The sequence below is a fragment of the Pempheris klunzingeri genome, chromosome 14, assembly GCF_042242105.1.
Source record: "Pempheris klunzingeri isolate RE-2024b chromosome 14, fPemKlu1.hap1, whole genome shotgun sequence".
In the NCBI taxonomy this organism is placed as follows: domain Eukaryota; kingdom Metazoa; phylum Chordata; class Actinopteri; order Acropomatiformes; family Pempheridae; genus Pempheris; species Pempheris klunzingeri.
In genome coordinates, this window is record NC_092025.1 from 20,714,392 (window position 1) to 20,731,554 (window position 17,163).

Below are 17,163 nucleotides of genomic sequence, written 5' to 3' on the forward strand. Positions count from 1 at the left end.
AAAGGGGCTTTATAATCTGTATAGCATGTGACACCTTCTATCCTTAGAGCTTTGATTCGGATAATTCCCCCCCCCCCCCACACACACACACACAAAAAAATATTATAAAGGTATAAAAGGTAAACGTAGTCATAGTGCAGTAAAATGTTCCCTGCTAGTGCTTTCCTATTATATCTTTCCTATGCATCATTAAACTACTTTATATGCCGTTGGGTAGTTTCATCTACAGCAATGCATCATGGTCTATAAGATCATTATATGTTTGAAAGTATCAAAACTTTTCAGGAGCTCAGAAAAACAACTTCAGCTCTGAGACGATGCCTTTTCCAGCTGATCCAAGATGGTTTTAAATAGTTTGTTTAGTTTAAGAATAATTTAGGAGAATACTGTCTGAACTTAATCCTTCATTTGATCGGAACAAAATCTAATGTAAGGTCACAAAAGGAAGGGTAGGAAAAATGTAACTAGTAACTAAAGCTGTCAAATATATTGCAGTAAAATGTACAATAATTACCTCTGAGATGTAGTAGAGCAGAAATATAAAGTAGCATAAAGAACGTTACAACTAAAGGCACAAATCTCTACAAATGCTCTAAAATATATAGCTTCATTTTTTAAAAAGGCTCAGTAATGTCCTAAAACAGCTCACAATAAAGATAAATGTATGGAGGACTATTTTCAGCCGACACTCATTAGTTTGACAACAACAAGCTCAGAGGAAGGCTTTTTACACACACACACACACACACACACACACACACACACACACACACACACACACACACACACACACACACACACACACACACACACACACACACACACACACACACAATACATGTTATTTGATACATTCATTGTTGGTCTATGGTTTTATGAGATTTACTGACAAGACCAGACGTATCCTTTACATCCATCCATACATCATCCACAACACTTCTCCTTAAGGGTCACGGGGGGCTGGAGCCAATCCTAGCTGACTTAGGGGCAAGAGGCTGAGTACAACCTGGACTGGTCACCAGCCAATCAGAGACACACTCACACTCACACCTACGGGCAATTTAGAGCCACCAATTAACTTAAGCTGCATGTCTAAGCTGGAGTGTCTGGAGAAAAAACCCACGCAAACACAGGGAGAACACACAAACTCCACACAGAAAAGCTCAAAGTGCAAACTAGCCGACCAGCAGATTCAAACCTGGAACCTTGTGGCTGTGAGGCAACAGTGCGAACCACCACATCTCCCTTTTACAGCGTTTACAACATGTGAACCTACCTATGGTCACACAGTCTTCAGACCAAGTCTGCTTATGGACCACAATTCTAAATGTGATTTCAGCTGGACTGGTGTTCTTGCTCCTTATCAAGCAAGAAGGGAGGCACGGTATTTTGTGATGATAGATTCAGATTTTAGTTGTACTCATCACTCCGTTTCTGTTCATTTAGAGATCTGAGATCAGTGCTTTCAGCCTTTAAAGCCCATGCGCTCCCAGTGCTGTCAGATCACTGTGTGGATTAAACTTAGACAAGGACCAGTGTCCAGATAAAACACACATGCAGCTGTGAGGTGTTTGACTTTAATGCTACTTGTACAGATAAACTGGAATTAGCTGGTTTTTAATGCTGTGTGTGTGTGAAACAATGTTATGACGCACAATTTTTTTTAATGAATGTGAAGCTTTATTCCTTTTGATGTACTGTAACTGCAGAGATGATGTTTTCACAGTAACCAAGAGTTTCGGTGGATTTGATTGTTGCCTGTACACTGTTTTTATAGCTAATCACTGCCTGTCATTCTTGTTTTTATGAGTTATGTAAATGGGAGAGCTGGATATGAATTAATGCATGTCTTTATGTTTTGTTGTTCTCTTTTAAAATGTATCAGCAAGTGTCCACTGGTTTATTTAGTCTTTTAGGGGAACTCCACTGATTTTCTACATCAAAGTCTGTTTACAGGTGTTGTGTAAAGCCTTTTGTGTCTCTGGAGGGAGCTGTGTGAAGTCTGTCGGGGCTGGAGACTAAAATCTGAGTCCAAATCAGGGGGTGTGAAGTTAGAAAGAAGAAGACATCTGCAGCACAACACACGTCAAATCTCTGACTGAATTGCGGCCAAGTTGCATTGTGGATACTGTAGGCTCCAGGTTTTGACACAGAATAAGAATGCATGGAATAAAAAAAGATGATCTCTCTGGTTTTGCTGCATCGATTTTCTTTTTAACTTTGGAAAGTCAATGTTTTAGTCAGGGAAATTTACATTTGACTTACAATGGGAACCCAGGAAGTATTATATCTACAAAAGTGCAGCCACTTATTTGAAGAGAAAAAAAAAAGATCTATTTTGCATGAGAGACCATGGGAGTACAACAGGAAACATGCCAAGAGGAAGCATGCTAATAAATATAGTTATAGGATGTCCCCTGACAAACAACCTGTTAAACAGCACAGAGCTGCCAAACAGACTGGACCTTCTTCTCAGCTGATTGAGAGTCAACTCAAACAAACACAGATAAAAACCTAAAGGCCTCTTCGGCTGCCTGACCTGGTTTTATGGGGCAAAGTTCCACAGCTGGCCTAACAGGAAGCTGTTTTCGCTGAGACGTCACAGTGTTTTCACGGCAGGCGTTCTGAGTTCTGCAGGTTAATGTGAGGCAGCGTGACTCAGCGTGAAAACTCACTGCTTGTAGATGAAAGCTTGTCATCTCGTCAAAGCTGTTGGACGTCCAAGTCAGAAAACTGAATAAGTGATTCATAAAATCTCAAACTACATCAGTGGAGCCTGTTTGATATTTGATTATTGTACCGAGCATCCATAGAAGTAAAAGTCCTGCAGTCCTAAATGTCCTTGAAGTAGTGAAAGTCAATGCACTCCTTGTGGAAAATCTGCCAAAACGACTAAAAGGATAGTTTAGATTGTTTTAAGTGTTGTATGAGGTACTTGATAGAGAGAGTATTTTCACTTTTCCCTTTCTGATGGGGAACTGAAACCGTTCCCTCTCTTCGCTTGTTTCAAAGCCACCAGACTCCATTGACAAAAGCAGTAATTTTGGAGTTGCTGGTCTACTACAGCCTCAATCGGTCAGTTTGTTTCTGTTATTGTGTGTTCGACCGCCACCTCGACCAATAAACACGTTAGCTTGGATCCAAATCAACCCTTTAAAACACCAAAGTCACACAGTAACACAAGCAAACTAACTATCTGAGGCAGCGACAGACCAGCATCTTCTTTGTTGGTCGTTTGAAAATTACTGTTTTTGCCAATGGAGTTTGGTGAGCATACAACAGTTTCCGTTCCCTGTTAGAAAGGGCGATCTGACGGCAAAGTAAAGCAGTGAAAATATTCTAAATATGGCATACACTTAAACCGATGCAGATTTTTACAGGCGGGCCTTATTTCAGGAAGCTAAAATACATTTTTCTGCTGCCCCCGTCCACAGCAGTAAATTACTTTGTGTCTGCATCAGGGACTCCTGCCTGCTTCTCCCAACTGGGGACTCTTAATGCTTGAGTAGCATTTTACTGTTGAAGCAGGTTGACACAAACAAACTAACTGTTTTAACCGCTTTACATACAGTTAGACTGGTCCAGTGGTGTCAAACTTAGGGATCGGACCCCTCCAGGTGGTCACAAGATAAACCAGAGGGGACATGAGATGATTAATCAGATTATGGGTAATTAAATGTAAAAGGAAAAGATAAAGTTTCAGTTTTTGGAATACTTTCTAATTTTTTTCTGTTTTGTGAAATGTAGTCTGAAATGTGTTTCTTTGGGCTGCGAAAAGCTCCTGATCAAAAGTATTCTTCTAAAAGTGTGTGTTTTTGCCACAGACAGGCTCAGACTGTTGTTCTAAGTGTCTGACAACATTGCAGAAAGGATCCCTACAGAAATAAACCTGTAAGATCCTTTTGTTTAACCACAAATAGCTGTTATATCGCTCCCCTCAAAGGAGCCAGACTCCATTGAAAAAAAACAGTAATTCTACATTACAGAACAGGAGTTGCTGCCTTCAATTAGTTAGTTAGTTTGTGTTATTGTGTGACTGTTTTAAAGGGTCAGTTTGGATCCAACACATTATTGATTAGGCACAGTTGCCAAAAAGGAGAACGTTGCAGAATTTGCAGCCTGTTTCACGAAAGCAACCTGTGAGCGATCACACCTTCAGTCTGACCTTGTTTTTCAAACACTTGTACCGATTAAGTGTCCTCCCCTCCCACCTGAACACATGACTCCATAGGAATTTGGAGTTGTCGAACGAGGCTGTAAATGATTTACGCGAGCAGAGGTCTTGCTTTTGACTTGTGCAGATTATCGAAAACAACAAAAACGACAATAAAGATAACCAGGTGAAAGTTCACATTACACAAGCAAGGAGGGGAAGTACCTTATGTGTGTTAATATAGACTTTTAAAAGCATTTGGCAGGAGCACAGTTAGTTTTGTACAGACATTCATGGTTTGCAGAATGCCACTGCCACCGTGAGGTTAACTGTTCACCTCAATGACCATTAGATGGATTTTAGTGACATTTAATAGCATTTACATGCTTTTAAAGGGGAACTCTTGCATTTTAAACCTGGGCCCTATTTGTACATATTTTGGTCTGTAAATGACTAGTAAGTACAAAAAGCTTTGGAACTGATCCTGTACATCACCTCAGTCAGCAGCCATTACCCTTAAACAATCCTTTGGGGCAACTGTGTTATTGTAAGTGTCTGACAACAGTATGGGAAGGATTCCTACAGAGATATAACTGTAAGATCCTTTTTGTTTAACCCCTTGAAGGTCCTCAGAAATAATCACGTTAAAGATCCTTACACACATAAATGTGTATGCATAAAAACAAGCCATAAAAATGTTAAAAATCTTTCTTTTTTTTAAATTTTTTTTAAATAGTTTTTTAGACCAGCATCAGCCCTAATCATACATATCAAATTTTAATTAGTTTTTAAAAAAATTAACCCTTAAATTGCCATGTTTTTGTCATGATGCGCATCATTTTATGGTCTAAAATACACAAAAAATACATGAAAAAAATTGAGAACTCTGAAAAATTCACCATCTTGCAAAATTATAAGCAATATGCATGAAAAACTGATAAAATATGCTAAAAATAAAAATCATAACACACTAGAAAGTGCTGAAGACCCTCAAAGGGTTAAGCAGAAACAGCCGTTATATCGCTCTTTTGAAAGCCACCAGACTCCATTGAGAAAATCAGTAATTTAACAGGTCTACTGCTAGTCTCCTGGATTCAAGGATTCAAGCGTCTTTTTTGTCACACCAGCACACATTTTCACATGAGATGACACAAAATGCCCGGTTATAAGCCAAAGAGAATAAATAAACGATAGACAATAAACTGCTGCCTCGATCAGTTAGTTTGTTTGTGTCGTTGTGTGTTACACTAATATTGTGTTGGATCTGAACTAAACCTTTAAAACACTAAAGCCACACAAGTCTTAAAAATTTCTACTTTGCTGAATTTATCTAAATTAAGCTACATTTGGTAAATATTTAAGTGCATGCACAATAAGGATTTCTCCATAAATGTCCCCGCTGTCAGGTTTTAGTGTTAAATGTCATTGACACTCTATTCTTATTCAAAAGAAAATGTCCTATTAAGATTGAACATCCCAGAGGAAAACATGCCACTTTTGTTCAGAAAGTGTTGCTGCAGGTGTTGTTCCAAATCTGAAAGAATACAGAAGGTTGATGGTTTTTGTCTAAACAAATGTCATATAAGTTGTGTTCACCTCAGTTATATCTCCCACTGGCACCTTTGTGTTTTGTTTGTTCCCATGGCAGCCATGACACACAAACACAGGGTGTTAAAGTGCAGTTTATCCATGAAGGTGGGCGCTGCGTGACTCAGTGCTCATAAATGTTCCAAATAGATGAGTGTTGAATATATTTTTAGAGAGCAAACTGCACAGAATAACAATAAAGAAACAGCTGTACATGCTGAGCTTTGCTATTACTTGAGCTGCTTCCATCAGCTTTGCTGCAGACATTTAAATTGGATGCTCCCCTCCGAGTGATGTAAGTTTCTATCAACCCGTCAAATTAGTTGTTGTTTACTTCACACTTGTTTTCTCCCTGCGAGTCATTAGTGCAACCAGAGCTTTCCAGATGATGATGCATCTATGTTGCAACTGTCAAATTCATTTCTCTCACCCTCAAGGCGATGACATAACTGATACAACATCGGGGGGATATTCTGGCAAAACAACAAAAAACAAAACAGATCTGCTGGAACTTTTAGCGTTCGACAACTGCAGCCCAGTGACAGCGTGTTATTATACAGTGATCATGAAGATTGATGGAGCATGAGGATTTCATGGAGACAAAATGAAACCCATGAATATTTAATCCTGAAGAGACTCGCAGATGTTGAAGATGTGTATCCAGTATAGTTTTGGTGATTTTCAGGTACAAAGACGTTGAGGTGTTTATTAAAAGTTATTTTTTTCCTGACATTTAGCTTTCAACTGCATTTTAAAACTTCTTTTAATGCCTGACAGGTTCAGCTTGAGAACATTTATCTTGGCAAATGAGGTGGATGTGAAATCCTTTGAGATGCTGTTTACTTCCTGCATGCAGCACTGCTCTCTGTAGTGAATAGAAGCTGTAAAACAAAGATAACAGGGCTAACTGATAACTTTGGTATTTTTTTTAAATCTGGGCCTTATTTGCACATATTTTGGGTTTAAAATGCCTGGAGGGTAGAAAACCTTTTGGAATTGGTCCAGTGGATCACCTCAGGCGGCAGCTGCCAAACGGGCTGTATGGCTGCTACACAATCCTTTAAGGCTACTGTACTTCCTTTAAAGGTTCTTGTTCTTGCCTCTGACAGGCTGAGATGGTTATTTTACATGTCTGACAACATTATGGAAAGGATCGATACAGCGACAGACCCATAAGATCCTTTTTCTTTAACGAGAAAAGGCTGTTACAATCGATCTCGTCAAAGCCACCAGACTCCATTGAGAAAAACAGTAATTTTATTTTGCAGAACAATGGAGTTGCTGGTCCATCACAGCCTCAATCAATTAGTTTATCTGTGTTATGGTGTGACTTTGAGGTCTCAAATGGTTAGTTCAAGTCCAACACAATATTCGTGTAACATTCAATAAGACAAACAAACTAACTCATTGGTAAACCATTAACTCCTATGTTATATGAGGTGAAATTACTGATTTGTCAATGAAGTCTGGCGGCTTTGACGAGAGCGACATTACAGCTGTTTCTGGTTAAACACAAAGGATCTTACAGGTCTATCTCTGTAGGGATCCTTTCTATAAGGGTGTCAGACACTTAAAACCAATGAATAATATTCAACAGAACAGAATAACAACAGAATAACAATCTGAGCCTGTTAGTGGCAAAAACAAGCACTTTTAGTGGACGTACTTTGACCAAAACCACCAAATGTTGTGTGTATATCCAAAGCCTGATGTATCTTATTCCTCTGTGCCAGAGCTCCATTCCTGTTCACATAATCACCAGGATGAGAAAAACCCAATTTTTGCTGCAATTCTTTTCTTTAATCTTTGCTTTTCTTCTTCGTTACTCAATAATTCAAATTCTTCAGGCCCAAGGTTTCTACAGCTTCAGGCAAGTTAGAATTAAGACTTCCTAATACTTTGTTATGCTATTCAGAATCAAATTTAAGACAAAAAAACCCCCAAGGTTTATTACTCAGGGACGTCTTCATGGTAGTTTTGTGTTTTTTACTACTGGAATTCCACAGCTTTTATTCCCATTGTGCCAAATTTGAAACACTTCTTGCACAAAATGTGCTGCTCCTTGTCCATGATGCTGATACCAGTTTATGATACCAGTCAGGCTGTGAAATCTTTCCTCAATAGCCAGTTTTTATTATCATTATTATCCAGGGAGCAGTGGCAGCTGGCTAGCAGACAAATGGACCTGATCTGGACCAACATGACGTTAATGAGGCATCGAGGCACGAGAGGATTGATTATTTAAAAAAATAAAACCAATTAAGGCCATATTATCTATTTTTAGATTCATGAATTCAAAGCTTGTTAAGGATTTTTAGGGACCTGCAGAAACTCTGAGGTCCCTAAAAGCAACACTCAGCAACACAAAATTAAATTTGGTTGAACAAAACTGACATCGCTTAGTTTTAATGGCTCACAAGACAAAATGGTCTGAAACCACTGGTCAGGAGCACCAAATGCGTATCAATGCGCTGCTGGAAATAGTCCCCAATAAATGCACATTTTCCTCCTGCTTGATTGTTTGCTAGAAATCACAGTGAGCAGCAGATTTAGGGAATTACTGAGCGTTTTTTTAAACATGAAACTATACATGTGAGATGTTTTAGAATATATTTACATCTTCAGTAGGAACCAGTGGGAGCTGAAGGTATTGAGAGGCAGGCGAACACACGGTCGGCTTTGGTTCTTTCATGGGAGACAAATATTGAATAAAAGCAAACTGATCCTTTAAACCTTGGCGTCCTCTCCAGGAAGCAGAGACAATCTGGGTCCACATTCTGTCTCACACTAACAACAGTTCTTGTTTACTTCAGGGGCGATCATAATAATTAGTTATTTTCTGAAAGGATAACACGCAGCCGTCGACTCAAAGCTTTCATTTGTATCTGTAATGACCTGTTCACGATCAATTCTCTCTGTCTCTGTCTGGCGTCCCCCCGTTTATCTTCATTTTTCCTCTTCGGCTGACCTTCATTAGATCCTTCAGAAGAAACTGAATCCATTTGTTTTGTATTTGAAATAGTTATTTTACTCAAGAACTATTTATTGGGCTGTAAATACGTGAAAACTATTTCACAAGAGTTTGGACACATTTTCAACCTCATACAGTTCCACAAAAGGCTTAAATCCGGATGTCAAAACGTCTAAATTGCTTTTGAGAAGAAAAAAAAAAGAATCACAGGTTAAATAATGTTTTAGCAATTGGAAAAAGGGTTGTTTTTTTCTCCTGCTGGCTGTTTTTGTTTAAAGGTGTCAAAATGGACCCTTGTGGAGTTTAACCATCACAACTAACAGTGTGAGCATAATGTTTCCAAGCAATAACATGTAAAATAGAAGCAAAACAGGCATTTTAATGAGGTTTGACCTAAACCGTGTAATTTCAACTCAGCTGTTGAGAATTCTTTGACATAAAGTGGGTCAGTTGATTAACTGTGTTATGGAGTTTTAGCGGCGCTGAAAACATATTTTCTAAACAAAATGACAGCATGGATCTCCAGTGAGCTTCAAAACATGTCGCTGCGGCGAGATTCTTTCCAGACATCAACATTTGATGCTTTAACTGAAGATCTAAAACATACAGTGACATAACATGGCAGAAATATCCAAAAGCACCAAACAGGTCCGTAAGGAGAGACAGCAGAGTCCCCTGGTTATTCTCATTACTGTCCTCACTGCTGACAGTCTCCCTGGGGTGAGCTCCACCCCACATCCTGATACAGAGAGCCATATAAAGTCCAGAACAGGGCAGACGGTCGCTCTACTGAACCATTGGCTGTGGAGCCGATAGTGAGTTGATGAAGGCGTCGTAGTGCTCCGGGTGGCAGCGCTTGTACTCGTTGATTTTTCTCTTTATCTGTTTGGGCGTGTCCTGGTAATAGTTCTTCTCGTCTCTGGCCATCGCCTGCAGGGAGGGGAGAAAAAAAAACAATAAAGAAGCACAACAGACACAGAGACAGATTCACAACAGTGATCTGCGATCTGTGTGTGCAAATCCAAATGTGGCTGGTAGAGTGTTAAAGTCCGTTGTGTATTTATGAACAAGTTAAAACAGAATTGTATGAATTTATCTAAATCTGTCAATGTGAGGTGGTAATGCTCATAATGCCAGAAACGCCATGTATTTCACTAACATGTTTAAGGGTAACCTGGTCGCTATTTACACATTTTAGGTTTGAAATGATCCTTTCATGCAACTGCGCCTGATCAAAGTACGTCCACTAGAACTTCCACTGGCAGGCTCAGGTTGAAACTCTAAGTATCAGACAACATTATGGAAAGGATCCCTTCAGATATGAACCTAGAAGATTCTCTTTGTGTAACGACAAACAGACGTTCTATCGCTCTCTTCAAAGCCGCCAGACTCCATTGACAAAAACAGACATTTTACCTCACAGAACAGGGGAGTAGCTGACAAGGGCTCAAGGGCCCCCATGTCTAGGCACATACAGTCCACACTGTAATGTGATCCCTGAGTTACCGTCACCCCACTTCTTTGTCTTCCTCTTGATGAAAAGTCAGAGGATTCTCAGAGTATTTCACTCTGGACCAAAGTGTTGGAGTTACAGACCTCCTGATCCCCACATACCAGCTTAGCATTGATGCTAAAAAGACTAATATTAAAATTTTTTGTCATCTTACTGGGAGCACGCGTCCATTTCCATGTCTGAACTACAGTAAAAAGCTTCAATCTGCCCAATTTTAGACCAGGGAGGTTCCTGCATATTGACTCCACTTTGAAATGAATGAGAGAAGGGAAGGGGGCAGGAGAGTTTATGGAAGATAAAGGAAACAAAGGAGAAAGATACAGGTGGAGATTAATGCTCCTAAACGGACTTATACGGGTTATATTCCTGTTCAATTCAGATTTATGTCTGTTTTATTTGGTATACGCACATTTATTTTATTTATCTATCATTTATCTCCTTCTTCATGTCTTCATTTCTCGTTCAAATTTGCATATTTTAGATACCGTTCCAATCTCAAACTACAGTCCTATGTCCTCTAAGCCATCTGTTTTATATCCGTGAATGAGTTTTATAGCATTGGCAGGAATACAGTGCATGGAAAATCTTTGGCTCAGTAAAAAACTCATTTGAAAGGACTCTCATTTTGAGCGTGATGTTGTGTTGATCGCACAAAAACACACCTTTAGAGGGCGGTTATACAAGTAAATGCTGCAGTCGCATGCAGGTGACTGACTCAGCCTTTCAGAGCGTGAAGTCAAGGGAGGAATATTTTCTATTCAAGGATATTTTGCTGCAGAAAAATGAACTACACACAAACACACACAACGTGCTGTATTGTTGACGGGCTCTGGCTTGGCAGCACTCCCGGTGATGACTCAGTTCCATTTAAAGCAACCATTGAAAATCCATTTGAATGAGACACTTTCCTGATAAAAGCTTAAGTAATTTAAACTTCGCCCTCACCGCCCCAACCAATCAAAACTGAAAACACATTAAGCTCGCAGTACTGTCCGTAATGTGCACCGGCGTGTCCCCTTCAATCTAAAGTTATGAGCAGAACAGAAATCAGCAGCTGTGAAAAGAATACCACGGAGCTGAAGCCTCGTTTGTCCTTCAGCTGTGCAACTTCACTCAACACTTTTCAAGGAAACCAAACATAGGAAGGAATATTTTTATCTCTGGTGCACACACACTATTCAACTGACAAATTACATTTCCTCAACAGCAACTGAACATGTTCACAATAGTAATAATAAAAAAAAAAAACGTCTTAGACCTTGGCAACGAGTCCTCATATCTCACATGTCGGAGCGTCCTTGAATGCATCAAGGAAACTTTCCCCAGACGTACAGCTGACGTCAAAGCCGCTGAATATTTAACCTGGATGCCTCCAGTGAAACGTGTTTCCAGAGGACTGTGGCGAGTACTCTGCCTGGGAGTCACCTGATCAATGCATCAATTGATAAATAATTAAGTAATGTGAGATTAACAACCCGTCGACTCCTCCTTTAAGATTCAGTTTTCGGATGATTTAACGGCACTAAAATCCCTCTCTGGCGGTGGATAATATGGGCGGCTGCAACCGACTATTTTTGTCCATGTGTGAGAAAAGTTGGCAGTTGTCTGTCAAGCTCTCCTTTCTGGTCGTCACACAACTTCTGTCCCTTTCGATGTTAACTATTTATACGAATCAACTCCAAAAAAGACACCAGAGACACGTGCCAGAATATATAAAACCAGTGGCTGTGCAGAGGTTAGAAAACTTTGGAGAATGGCTGACAGTTAATTATACTTGAAGCTGAAGCTCAGGCGTCGGCCGCCGCTCTTACCTTATAGTTGTCGGTGTGTTCTCGGATCATGTACTGAGCGTACTCGATCAGGTCGGAGGATAACGTCTTGGAGTCTTTCTCGGGACGCCCTGCCTCTTCCTCCAGCTCTGCTCAAAGCCACACAAACACAAACATCTGAGGGCTTTCCAAGAGGAGGAGATTTAGATTCATACATTTATATTTTTTAATGCTTCATTGGTTTCTGGGGGGATTGACGGTGGAGTTTTTGGTGAGAAAACAAGGGCATGATAATGAAATCATAAAATGCAGCCCGTCTCCGTCAGTCTTTGTGTTGTGAAGTATTCAACACAGTGTTCACACGGAGTGAAAGTTAAAAACACATCAGTAAGGAAGTGAACAGGCTTCGCCAGCATGTACAATTTTTCAATGGAATCTCTGCTTTTAGGAGAAATGTTGTGGTGTGTTGCATCATGCAAATCTTCAAACTCTGGTCTGCGGGAGCATCAGGTGCTGCACTAAACAGACGCAGAGGTTGGTACAGAAAACCGCAGATTAAAAGGAGAAGTCTGGTGCCACCGACGGGCTCAGACTTCTATTCCAGACTCTATTTACAAAAACAGTAATTCTACCTGACAGAACACAGGAGCTCCTGGAGGACCGCTGCCTCGACTGTTTAGTTTGTTTGTGCTATTGTGCTTCTGGTGTTGAGTTAGTTTAGATCTAACTCAAAATGATCACGATCACACAAATACAATCCAGGCAAAACCTGGAGGATAAAAGTAGACGGTTCACATGCTGTGGTCTTCAAAAGAAATGACTTACGGTTGAGAACGTAGGGCTTGGTCACGATGTGAGTGCGGACGGGAGCTTTGGCCGCCGTCTCTTCGCCGAGGAGCTACACGTGTGAGCACAAACACATTCATTATGTAGAACAATGGAGGTCGGCCAGTGCGTTTGGATTCTGGGTTAAATGATCAGCACAGAGAACAATAAACACATTTCAACACATCATCCATCATCTTGTCTAATATGCATGACAGCTAAGAAATGTGGGTGGGGGGGCTTTAATAGAGTTTAACCGTATCTGCTGCTGAGCCCTGAGGAGGCAGAAATTAATCATTTATGGATCGCTCGCTGTCATAAGTTACCAAATGAAGCCCTGGTTCGGGCTGGTGGGAAACAAGCTGCGGCCCAGAAGACGAGATTAACTCAAATGAACTTTGGGGTGAATCGGTCGCAGCCGCAGGGAGCGTCGGTCAAGACCCGAGAACAAACAGAACTAAGAGAGCATCAAAAAACGAAGCGGAAAGTTTCTTCCGTTGTTCCCAATAACGGTTTTATAAATTTAATCTTCTCTTAATCTGAGCTGGGAGCTCTTTTGTAAGGAGATTTCTCCTGTGTTTAGTCGTCACAAACAACACACTGTTGCTCCCTTCTGGCACAGACAAAAACTGCAGATTATGAAGACATGTTTTCATATACAGACCTGTTAGATATATGTTCTATTTAAATGGTAAGAGCTTTGATTGATCCACTCCCCACATTTTCTACAGTGGAGGCAAATATAAATCCAGCAGCTGCTGAAGAACTGAGTGTATTCATCAGTGGCTGAACAGAGAGACCGACTATGATGGTGTTCAAATACAAGTGGACGTCCAGTCCTCCTCATATATACAATTTGGTGGCTGAACATGATCAAAACGTTTCTCTGGAGCAGATAGGGTTGGGTATCCGGTTAGAGATGTGGACATTAATTCGCTTATTTTATTCATTTATTCTCTTGTACTTATGTTGGAAAATGTTATTCGTATTTATTTGTGATATTAATGTATTTGTTGTAAAATCATTTGCTCCATTTTGTGTGTGTGTGTGTGTGTGTGTGTGTGTGTGTATATATATATATATGTATATACACACACATATATTCTAACGTTGTATTCAATTTTATGTCAGTCATCTGTGAAGCACTTTGAACTGCACTAACCTAAATGAAAGGTGCAATACAAATAAAGTTTAACTGGTCGGTTTAAGGAGAGATTCAAGATGTGACTGCACCCAAATAGGACAGTTAATATTAGATGTGCAAAAGGGAACAAAACCACAATTATGGCTCCATAATTGGCCTAATTTCTGTCCCATTGATGTGTTTCATCAGTGAATCACTTCATACAAGCAGCTGACTGCTCCTTAAGAGGGTTAAGAGGGGGCTACAGTGTCCCACATAACAGCTCTAAGGACCGTGATTAAACATGTTGATTGTAAAGCTGTGCTAGAAGATCACTGGTGCCACCTTCAGTGACCGTCAGCAGCTGTAAGAAGTGAGGGTCAATTCAAAAGGTGCACACTACTGTTCTACTGTTACTGGGTGTAAATCACAGGTTTCCTCTCGATACGACAACACATCAGTTCTTTGGACAGACATACGGTATTTAGGAGCTAAGAGAGACACACTTGTTAGAGCAACAGAGGAGCAGCTGAAAAGCTGCAGGCACAAAGTGTCAGTAACAGAAGTAGTGCAAAAACAGGGAATTTAACAAATATAAAAAAAATATAAAATGTATATGTGTGAATCGCACAGGATATTGGAAGTATCGCACAGTAGTAAAAGTATGCTGATATAATAAATGTGATGTGATTTCAGTTCAACTCAATTCAGGGGCCTGCGATCAAAATGAGACGATATCACATGATCATTTAACACGATCGGTTATATTTACTGTATATCAAGTCTCTTAAAGCGAACAGTGTCTCCCCAATCATTGCACTGTGTGTCCGCAGTGTTTTCACATCACCTTTTAGTATCAGATGAACTCACTTGGAACCCTGACGGAGGTGACAGCAGTAAAAAGTACCTGGTACCATCCACAGCTTTTGGTAAAGGAGAACCAAAAAAGTGTGATGAGGAGGAAAAGAGGCATTACAACACGAGCACAGCAGTCACTTACTCCGTGCTTCTTTATTGGCATAGTGCGGTTTGGATCAAAAGCCAGACCCATCTCCTGCAGGTTCCTGGCCATGGATTTCTTGTTGTCCCACGCATTTCGAATCTGTGGACTGAGGGAGAGGAGCAACACAACGACATCAACCAAACAACACACAACAGAGCTTCTGCAGGAGCAGGCCACGACAAACCAGCTCTCTGGAAACGCTGAAGCCTTTTTGTGAGTAGTTCTGCTACATCAGAGACCAACAAAAGGTACTGTTGTGTGGTTTGATACCTAAATCCATTTTTCTGTGATTTGTCTCACGGCCAGGTCATATTCAAAGTCCCACCTAATATGAAGCATCTATTATCACCAGTTTTTGGTGAAAGCCTAAAAAGTAAAAGTTTATAATCCTAGATATGATTTGACTTTTTGTATGAAGCAAAAAAAACTGCCTCAAGCACAGAACTGTGAGTTTACAGTATTTCTTATACACGATGCAGAGTTATTGCTGAAAAAATGTGTCAGGCATTAACGGTAAGACATTTTTAAATATGGTAATTAACTCAATCACTGGTGGATGAATCCACCAGTGATTGAGTTAATTACTGTGCTGTATAACAGAAGTATTCGTGCCGCAGTATAACAGGGTATTGCAGAGTTTAATTATTGCAAAGAACTATTGAAGTGTTAATCAGGTCACATCAGCCATATATGGAGAAACATTATTAATGTCTAAACGTGCAGCAGTGGAGGAAAAAGCACTTTGGTATTTCCAGTTTAATCTACTTTAAAACTTGTTCTCCACCACCTTTCACCTTGCACATTTCAATACTCTACTTTTACTCCACTACATGTATGTGACACCTCTGATGTGAAGAATAAACCTCCTCACATGCTGTCAACATGCCCTCTGTTAGCTACATTAGCTAGCTCATGCTAACACTCACTCCTCGATCCTCGGGTTGTATTTCTTGATGAACTTTTTCTTCATCTTCTTCCGGTCCTGGTTGTAATCGAAACTCTTCCTCTTGCCTGATTTCTTTGCTTTCGGCATTTTTGCTGATTTTTCTCTGTTTTCACGGCACAGCGGAGGTTAGTTGGTGGTGAGGAGGAAACAACGTGCAGCAAGGCAGCAACAGGAAGTACGTGTTTGTTTTGTTCCGGTCATGTGACTACAGGCCGCGCCTCGTTTTCACCTTTGACCTTTCAGTTTCGAGTTTTTTTTAATTATTTATTTATTGAGACAAAACACAACAAAATATGGAAATTTAAAAAAGAATCAAACGCATTTTAAGAAATATTAGATATAAGGTCAATGGAGAAAATGTATTTATATGTAAACTATAATAACATCAGAAAATAAAAATAATCACTGAAATTTACAGCAATTAGGCCTCAAAATATTTATTATTGCCACGGGTACGACTTAAACGTTGTCATTGTTATAAATTGTGGAGCTGATTTAATCGATTAGCCGATTGACAGAAATCTGGCCACAACTTTGATTGCTGATTACTTGTATTAAGCAATTTTAAAGCACAAAGACCCGAAATTCATTGATTCCAGCTTCTGAAATGTTTGTAGATAATAAAAATGATGATAACTGTTCTCTGATTATTTTACAGACAAAATGATTACGTGATTAATCAGAAAAACATTTGGTGGACTTGCTGATCATTACTAGATACAAATGTAATGATAAAACTTAACAAAAGCTTATTTTTGTAGTTGCGGGGTTTCACACACATATAAAGCAAGAGCCTTAATCATTTTCATTTTAATTAAATTCAGTTTGTACGTGGATACATGAACAATTATGATGAGGACACACTGTTGTATTTTAAAAGATATCCTCTATAGCTCCTGATTAAGGAGTTAATAATTTTCAATGATGTTATTGTTTATCTATTATTTTTAGATTCTTATTTCTTTATATTTAACTTATAAATATATTTATATATTTCATATGTTTGACAAACTTTTTTCACATATTGGAATTGTGAATTGCACAAAATGTCTACTCCACGTCTACCATCTGTATGTTTATAATGTTCAATCAAAAGAAAAGAAAGCAAACAACAGAAACAAAGATAAGATACTAAATGCTATAAAGAAAAGAAACAGGAGTCACAAACCAATTCCTTTATCGTCACTTTAAGTCTGCAGCAGCTGTTTTCGTCCTCTGGGTGTCAGGCTGAGTCAGAAAGTATCTCAGGCTGCAGGCTTGTGTTGGTCACCTC

The 17,163-nt window shown here is 39.6% G+C and overlaps 1 protein-coding gene across 1 annotated transcript; it reads right to left on the bottom strand.

The window, feature by feature from the left end:
- Positions 1 to 8,329: 8,329 nt before the first annotated feature.
- nop16 (NOP16 nucleolar protein homolog (yeast)) lies at positions 8,330 to 16,079 on the bottom strand. The gene is made up of 5 exons (XM_070843597.1): positions 15,871 to 16,079; positions 14,942 to 15,050; positions 12,819 to 12,891; positions 12,036 to 12,142; positions 8,330 to 9,641 (listed from the first exon to the last, which is right to left on the bottom strand). Exons 1-5 carry the CDS (start codon positions 15,975 to 15,977, stop codon positions 9,498 to 9,500), a joined length of 540 nt encoding a protein of 179 aa, XP_070699698.1. The 5' UTR covers positions 15,978 to 16,079; the 3' UTR covers positions 8,330 to 9,497.
- Between the last annotated feature and the right edge of the window lie 1,084 nt (positions 16,080 to 17,163).